At 40.0% G+C, this 9,536-nt stretch overlaps 1 protein-coding gene across 1 annotated transcript; it reads left to right on the top strand.

Moving 5' to 3' along the window:
• The first annotated feature begins 504 nt into the window (after positions 1-504).
• On the top strand, positions 505-988 carry LOC128577421 (spermatid nuclear transition protein 3). The gene is made up of 2 exons (XM_053579655.1): positions 505-648; positions 848-988. Exons 1-2 carry the CDS (start codon positions 505-507, stop codon positions 986-988), a joined length of 285 nt encoding a protein of 94 aa, XP_053435630.1.
• Positions 989-9,536: the final 8,548 nt, after the last annotated feature.

The raw sequence follows: 9,536 nt of genomic DNA, 5'->3' as shown, positions 1-9,536 counted from the left end.
ACATTAGGAAAATGGAGTTGGGATGGGAAATTTTCTTGGTAGTATCCAAGAAAGGCAGAATTTTTAAGTTGCATAAGAGAAATCTGTTTCTGGGGAATGGAGAGATTTATATTTCCATAGAAACTTAAGATATCCAAATTGTTAGGTAAGGGTGAAAGATGGAATAAAACAGAATGAAAATGGAATCAGAGTGTATATGGGGGAGAACTTGGAGGAAACACTCTTCCATGTGTGTGGATGATGAGAAAGGGTGGTCGGTCAGTTTTGGAAAGCTTCTTAGGCAGATTTCCAGCCAGATCATCTTGGCCTCCCCAGGATTTCTACCCTCAGGGAGGAGCCAGGAGTGGTGCTTTGTGATGTCTATGGCCCCTTTAACTCCTACTGGCTAGGGGAAATGCCTTCCTGAACAAACAATGCTGGTGGGTGTGAGTCCTCATTGTCATGGTGATAGATAATTTATATAGTGGTTGGGAGCCCTAGAAAAGACCACTGGGAGTTTTCAACATGACTAAAGTTACCAGGAAACCAGAGGAATCCAGTAGAGTTGTGAAACAACTATTTCCAAACAAAAAGCGATTAACCTTAGGCACAAAAGGGAGGAAAAAAAGGAGGAACCCCTATCAACCCAAGCCCAGAAGTGGTGGCAAGGTGAGACCACCCCATTCAAGCTCTATTCTTTCCCATTGACTCATGCTCCTCTAAGTTTCCTACCCTTTTCTTGCCTGACACAAATCCCCTCATTAGCCCAAGCCCCTTCTCATAAAGCCTTCCTTCCAATTTAGTACCTATCTCCTTTCTCCAGTCCAATGTACTTCCGGAATCATCTTATTTCTTGTTGGCCTTCCAGGTGAAGAAGATGCAGAGGGGAATAAAAAGACTGCTGCATGGGAGCTCACGAAAAAAATCCTCTACTACTAGTACAGCAATTCCAAGAAAGGTGAAGAGAGTGAAAAAATCCAAGAAGTTTAGACCACTAGCAAAAATGTAATGGGAGCTTAAGCACACAGCCCAGGCCAAGAGACTACAAAATGTCTCTACATCTCTATAAGATACAACACCATCATGAAACAGAGATTGTGGTGATTAAAATAAAATAGGAATGTTAAAAAGGACCCTTATTCTAGAATGTGTATATTTTATCTCTGTAAGTTCTCTGATTGTGGGGAAAGAGCAAAGGAAGGGGAAAAGCAAGTGTGTAAATGGGAACAAGGTGAGGACTTAGAGAGATGGGGCCACACAATTACAGATGTTGGGGATAAGGACTAGGTGAGGACTCAACATTGAAGACAAATTTCTTTTCTTTTCTTTTTTTTCTTTTGAGACAGAGTCTCACTATGTCACCCTCTGCAGAGTGCTATGGTGTCAAAGCTCACAGCAACATCAAACTCTTGGGCTCAAGCAATACTTTTGCCTCAGCCTCCCAAGTAGCTGGGACTACAGGTGCCCACCACAATGCCAGGTTATTTTTTGTTGCAGTTGTCATTGTTGATTAGCTGGCCCATACCGGTTTCAAACCCACCAACTTTGGTATGTATGGCTGACGCTATAACCACTGTAGTACAGGTGCCAAGCCAAATTTCCATTCTTAACATTACAAACCATAGGCAATTAGAGAAAAGGGATTGGGGTATGTGTGTGTGTGTGTATGTTTGTGTGACATAGATAGATAGATATTTAAGTTTATATTGCAAGAATGCAAATGAGGGCAGGTGTGATGTGTGTTGGGTGACAGTATCACTCTCTTTATAAAAGATGGACAAAGGAAATACCTCCAGGCCACCTATTTCACAGTGGTGTTTGCTTTTCCTCACACTATGTAGCAAGCAATTCAATGCCTTCAGAAGGCACCCAAATTGATCCTGGTAAAATTTATTGACATCATCCCCCAAGACTAAAATAAAGGTGTTTAAGTGCCACAAACCCAATACAGAAAAAGCCACTTTCTTTATAAGGAAATTTGAAATAGAGCAATATCATACTATGGTTAAGGAAATCTCTGTCCAATCATTAGCTGACCTTTAAATGGCAAGCAAAGGTATTTAGGTGACTATACACAACAAAGAGTAATGACTTTACATAATTAGTTCAGAAAATTCAATGAGCAAGCAAACACAACTACAATGAGCAGCAATAAGAAAACCAAAGGGAATGTGGATAACTTAATTGGAGTTAAGTAATTGGACTGTGATAATAATCAAAATAAAAATTTTACAAGAGGGACTCAAAAGCAGGCAGGAATTGGTAGAAGAATCTAGTAACTTGAAATTCATTCATTTAGATTATCCAGTGTGAGGAACAGAAAGACAACAAGATGAAGAACAATGAATAGAGCTTTAGTAACTTTTGAGATAATATTATGCATACCAATGTATGCATAATGGAAGTCCTAGAAGGAGAGGAGAGAAAGAAATGGGTCGATATAATATTTTAAGATACAATAGATGAAAACTTTGCTAATGTGATGAATATCATTAATCTGGAGCTGAGGAGACAAGATGGCTGACTGAAGCCAGCTTTCTACAGAGGCTCCCGTCCAGAAGGAGAGTTAAAGGACAGAAATTTAGCAAGTAACCCGGCAGATTAGAGCTGCACCAAGAGAGAAGGTTGAAGAACACACATCAATCCTGCTGAGGCGAGCTGCAACCCCAAGGATACAAACAAAAGGTACATAATCCATCACCAAGCAGATGGGAGTTCCCTCCCCCATGAGCACGGCTCTGAATACCCCATAAACAAATGAGCAGAGTTTAAAAGTCCTCCCATTATACTCCACGGAAGAGATCCTCCAAAATCTGGACCTACATTTCTCTGATGATTAAAGATGATGAGCATTTTTTCATATGTCTGTAGGCCATGCACCTGTCTTCTTCAGAGAAGTTTCTCTTCAAGTCCCTTGCCCAGACTGCGATGGGATCACTTGTTCTTTTCTTGCTTAACATTTGAGTTCTCTGTGGCTTCTGGTTATTAAACCTTTGTCAGAGACATAACCTGCAAATATCTTCTCCCATTCTGAGGGCTGTCTGCTTGCTTTATTTATTGTGTTCTTGGCTGTGCAGAAACCTTTTAGTTTGATCAGGTCCCAGTAGTATATTTTTGAAGCTGCTTCAATTGCCCGGGGGATCCTCCTCATGAAATACTCTCCCAGACCAATTTCTTCAAGGGTTTTCACTGCACTCTCTTCTAGTATTTTTATAGTTTCATATCTTAAGTTTAAATCTTTAATCCAGTGAGAGTCTATCTTAGTTAATAGTGAAAGGTGTTGGTCCAGTTTCAGTCTTATACATGTTGCCAGCAAGTTTACCCAGTACCATTTGTTAAATAGGGAATCTTTTCCCCACTGAATGTTTTTAGTTGGAACAAGTGTGATGAAAATGTGTCAAACTGTTTATAAAACCAGTGTATGGTGCACCATAATCACATTAATATACACAGCTATGATTTCATAATAATAATAAAAAAACTGGTCCTACTTCCCCTACTAGGGTGTCATGGCACTCTCCTGCCAGGCATAAAACTTTGTAAAACTGTATATATTCTCTACCTGCAATTCTGAGCTCCTAGCACTCCCCTCCACTCTCACTCTGAGGTCTGGAGGCCTGTCCCTTAGGAGTCCAGATTCTTGGGTGATTTCTTGAGGGGTGTGGATGGGGCCTGGACTGCAGCTGGTCAGTGCTGATGCTGCAGCATGTGAGTGAGGAGAGGACGGTTGGCTGAGAGGGAACCCCACCATAGTGGCGGTGCCCTGAGGTGCAGAGCAGCAGCCGTTTTTTGCAACAATAGGGCTCACACCTGGATATTCTGGAGTCACACTCCCTCTCTCTCTGGGAAACCAGAGGAGGCTAGGCATCATCTCAGGTGGCAACCACCAGTGGAAGATCTGGGATGGAAATGCAGGCCCCATGAGTAAAGGATTTGTCTGAGGTGATACCGGCCTGGGTGGAGCATGGGGACTAGAATATGCATGGGCAGTGCCATAGACTGCCAGGGTGGGCTGACCCAGAGGACAGCTTTACTGAGCCTAAGATGCACCTGGCCCCCAGGGGATCATCAGCCAAGAAAAAGGAAGGCAGGAGGCTAGAACTGATAGCTAACTGTGCTGCGAATACAAACGTTTGCAGCAGCAAAGACAGGGCCTGAGGCGCAGGTTCTGTGAACTCAAAACAGCTTCTCTTCTGCAGGGGAATTTAGCTGGGACAGAGACAAATTCTGCAAAATTGTTATTTTTGGTCAGTAACATCAATCAGGGGCTGGGCTGGAACTGAGTGAACACCCCCAGGCTTCCATCAAGCCCCCGAGGTTGTCAGGCCTGACCTCCCCCTGCCAGATAGAGGCAGAGAGTAGTGGCCTGGCTGAGAAGACATACATTTCCTTGTGATTCAGGCAGGTGCAAACCCCTGGAGTATCTGCTCATTGGAGGCAACTGGGTCACAGCCCTGCAGGGTTATCAGTGATGGGTATGACATAGGTGCAAGGTGGGGTATGACAGAGGTGCATCAACCTTTCCAGACTAATCTATTTGCTGGGTGGGTCCTCCTGACCTCACAGAGCACTGAAGCAAGTCATATTTGAGTTGTCAGCAGACCCCTGCGATGTAGTTGCCAGAGACCTTTTAAACTCTTCCAACTGAGACAGGTGCTGACTGACACAATTGATTTGGACCTTTTGAACTGAGCCAATCACCCGAGGACTATCCAAGTGGTGCCCTGGGTGTGTGGTTGTAGGAAGGTTTGATTTTCCTTTTCCAATTGTTGCCTGTTGGGGGCAGGGTGACTTAACTGTTGGTTTTTCTCCACAGCTGAGACTTCAACCCAGAGTAACATTTTCATTAGGGTCAGACAGAGACCACCTGAAAACAAGACAGAGCCAGTTAGGCCCACCACACCAAACAAGTCCCCAGTTTCTCAGGCTGTAGCACTGTATGGGTCCTCAGCAAAGCTCCAGGAGATAAGTCAAACGGTGTAAAATAATCATGGGGCATAATTAGTGGAAAAACTCTGGTAACATGAATAACCAGAGTAGATCACCTCCCCCCCCACCACCAAGGAAAGATATGGCAGATGTAACTGAAGATCACATGCATAAACTGATAGCCGAGATGACAGAAATCAAATTCAGAATTTGGATTGCAAACAAGATTAATAGAATGGAGGAAAATTCGGCATTATAAATTCGAGGAGCAATTCAAAAGTTGGAATTAGAAATTTGAGGAGAAATTCAAACATTGTCTCAAGAATTCAGCGAATTTAAAGACAAAACCACCAGAGATTTTGACACATTGAAGCAAGAATTTGCAGTCCTCAAAGATATGAAAAATATAGGAGAATCCCTCAGTAACAGAGTGGAGCAAGCAGAAGAAAGGATTTCTGACATTGAAGATAGAGCTTTTGAACACTCCCAAACTCTCAAAGAGGAAGAAAAATGGAGAGCAAAAACAGATCATTCTCTCAGAGAGCTCTGGGATAATTCGAAGAAGGCTAATATCCACCTCATTGGAAATCCTGAAAGTGATGAAGTACCTTTGCAAGCCACAGAGGCCCTTCTCCATGAATTTATGAAAGAGAATTTTTCAGACATGCCAAGAGATTCTGAAATTCAGATAGCAGACAGTTTCAGAACCCCAGCATGACTCAACTTGAATAAGACATCCTCCAGGCACATCGTAATTAACTTCACTAAAGTTAATATGAAGGAGAAAATTCTGAAAGCAGCCAGATGGAAGAAAACAATTACCTACAAAGGGAAGAATATTAGATGACTGCAGATCTCTCTGCTGATACTTTTCAAGCCAGAAGAGGGTGGTCATTGACTTTTAATCTCCTAAAACAAAATAACTTTCAACCCAGATCCTGTATCCAGCTAAACTGAGTTTCGTTTATGATGGAGAAATTAAATACTTTAATGACATTCACATGTTGAAGAAATTTGCCATAACCAAACCAGCTCCTCAGGATATTCTCAGACCTATCCTCCATAATGAACATCCCAGTCCTCTACCACAAAAGTAAACTCACTCAGAAAATTTTGATCAAACTCCAACTTCCACAGTAGCAAAAGGATTAAAAATGTCCACTGGACTTTCGAAAAACTCGATACCCCAAATTTCACCAGACTTATCTATATTCTCCATTAACGTGAATGGCTTAAACTGTCCTCTAAAGAGGCACAGGTTGGCTGACTGGATACAAAAACTCAGGCCAGATATCTGCTGCTATACAAGAATCATGTCTTACCTTAAAAGATAAATATAGACTCAGAGTGAAAGGATGGTCGTCCATATTTGAGGCAAATGTTAATTAGAAAAAAGCAGGTGTTGCAATTTTATTTGCATATACAATAGGCTTTTAAACCAACAAAAGTACAGAAGGATAAGAATGGTCACTTCATATTTGTTAAGGGTAATACTCAATATGATGACATTTCAATTATTAATATTTATGCATCCAACCAGAATGCACCTGAATTTATAAGAGAAACTCTAACAGACATGAGTAACATGATTTTCTCCAGCTCCATAATAGTCAGAGATTTCAACACTCCTTTGGTAGTATTGGATAGATCCTCCAATAAGAAGCTGAGCAAAGAAATTTTAGATTTAAACCTAACCATCCAACATTTGGATTTAGCAGACACCTACAGAACATTTCATCCCAACAAAACTGAATACACATACTTCTCATCAGCTCATGGAACATACTCCAAAATCGATCATATCTTAGGTCACAAGTCTAACCTCAGTAAATTTAAAGGAATATAAATTATTCCTTGCATCTTCTCAGACCACCATGGAATAAAACTTGAACTCAGTAACAACAGGAATCTGCATACTCATACAAAAACATGGAAGTTAAATAACCTTATGCTGAATGATAGCTGGGTCATAGATGAGATTAAGAAGGAAATTGCCAAATTTTTGGAACAAAACAACAACGAAGACAAATTATCAGAACCTCTGGGATACCACAAAGGCAGTTCTAGGAGGGAAATTTATAGCACTGCAAGCCTTCCTCAAGAGAACGGAAAGAGAGGAAGTTAACAACTTAATGGCACATCTCAAGCAACTGGAAAAGGAAGAACATTCCAACCCCAAATCCAGTAGAAGAAAAGAAATAACCAAATTAGAGCAGAATAAAATAAAATTGAAAGCAGAAGGATTATACAACAGATCAATAAATCAAAAAGTTGTTTTTTTTTTTTTTTGAAAAGGTCAATAAAATAGATAAAACTTTGGCTAACCTAACCAGGAAAAAAGAGTAAAATCTCTGCTTTCATCAATCAGAAATGACAAAGACGAAATAACAACGGACTCCTCAGAAATTCAAAAAATCCTTAATGAATATTACAAGAAACTTTATTCTCAGAAATATGAAAATCTGAAGGAAATTGACCAATAGTTGGAAGCATATCACCTTCCAAGACTTAGCCAGAATGAAGTGGAAAAGTTGAACAGGCTTATATCAAGTTCTGAAATAGCATCAACCATACAAAATTTCTCTAAAAAGAAAAGCCCAGGACTAGATGGCTTCACGTCAGAATTGTACGAAACCTTTAAAGAGGAACTAGTACCTATATTACTCAACCTGTTCCAAAATACAGAAAAAGAAGGAAAACTACCCAACACATTCTATGAAGCAAACATCACCCTGATCCTCAAACCAGAAAAAGACCCAACAAGGAAAGAAAATTATAGACCAATATCACCAATGAATATAGATGCAAAAATATTCAATAAGATCCTAATAAACAGAATCCAGCAACACATCAAACAAATTATACATCACGACCAAGTCGGTTTTATCCCAGGGTCTCAAGGCTGGTTCAATATACGTAAATCTATAAATATAATTTAGCACATAAACAAATTATAAAACAAAGACCATATGATTCTCTCAATTGATGCAGAAAAAGCTTTTGATAATATCCAGCATCCCTTCATGATCAGAACACTTAAGAAAATGGGTATAGAGTGGACATTTCTTAAACTGATAGAGTTCATCTACAGCAAACCCACAGCCAATATCGTATTGAATGAAGTTAAATTGAAATCATTTCCACTCAGATTAGGAATCAGACAAGGCTGCCTATTGTCTCCACTGCTCTTTAACAAGGTAATGGAAGTTTTAGCCATCACAATTAGGGAAGAAAGGTGATCAAGGGCATCCATTTAGGGTCAGAAGAGATCAAACTTTTGCTCTTCGCAGATGATATGGTTGTATATATGGAAAACATCAGGGATTCTACTACAAAACTCTTAGAAGTGATCGAGGAATACAGCAGCATCTCAGGTTACAAAATCAACATTCGTAAATTGGTAGCCTTTACATATACCAACAATAGTCAAGCTGAAAAAACAATTAAGGACTCTATTCCATTCACAGTAGTGCCAAAGAAAATGAAATGTATGGGAGTTTATCTAACAAAGGACTTGAAAGATCTCTATAAAGAGAACTATGAAACTCTGGGAAAAGAAATAGCTGAAAATGTTAACAAATGGAAAAACATACCATGCTCATGGCTGGGAAGAATCAACATTGTTAATATGTCCATATTACCCAAAAGCAATATACAATTTTAATGCAATCCCTATTAAAGCTCCACTGTCATACTTTAAGGATATTGAAAAAATAATACTTCGTTTTATTTGGAATCAGAAAAAACCTCGAATAGCCAAGACATTACTCAGAAATAAAAACAAAGCAGGAGGAATCACACTACCGGACCTCAGATTATACTATAAATCAATATTGATGAAAAGAGCATGGTACTGGCACAAAAACAGTGAGGTAGATGTATGGAACAGAATAGAGAACCAAGAGATGAACCCAGCTACTTACCATTATTTGATCTTTGACAAACCAATTAAAAGCATTCAGTGGGGAAAAGATTCCCTATATAACAAATGGTGCTGGGTGAACTGGCTGGCAACCTGTAGAAGACTGAAACTGGACTCACACCTTTCACCATTAACTAACATAAGCTCTCACTGGATTAAAGATTTAAACTTAAGACTTGAAACTATAGAAATACTAGAAGAGAGTGCAGGGAAAACTTTTGAAGAAATCGGTCTGGGTGAGTATTTTATGAGGAGGACCCCCCGGGCAATTGAAGCAGCTTCAAAAATACACTACTGGGACCTGATCAAACTAAAAAGCTTCTGCACAGCCAAGAACACAGTAAGTCAAGCAAGCAGACAGCCCTCAGAATGGGAGAAGATATTTGCAGGTTATGTCTCCAACAAAGGTTTAATAACCAGAATCCACAGAGAACTCAAACGTATAAGCAAGAAAAGAACAAGTGATCCCATCGCAGTCTGGTCAAGGGACTTGAAGAAAAACTTCTCTGAAGAAGACAGGCACACGGCCTACAGACACATGAAAAAATGCTCATTATCCTTAATCATCTGAGAAATGCAAATCAAAACTTCTTTGAGATATCATCTAACTCCAGTAAGATTAGCCCATATCACAAAATCCCAAGTCCAGAGATGTTGGCATGGGTGTGGAGAAAAGGGAACACTTCTACACTGCTGGTGGGAATGC

This window comes from Nycticebus coucang, chromosome X (genome assembly GCF_027406575.1).
Source record: "Nycticebus coucang isolate mNycCou1 chromosome X, mNycCou1.pri, whole genome shotgun sequence".
In the NCBI taxonomy this organism is placed as follows: domain Eukaryota; kingdom Metazoa; phylum Chordata; class Mammalia; order Primates; family Lorisidae; genus Nycticebus; species Nycticebus coucang.
The sequence above is the reverse complement of the archived record's forward strand: the minus strand, read 5'-3'. Positions and strand labels throughout refer to the sequence as shown.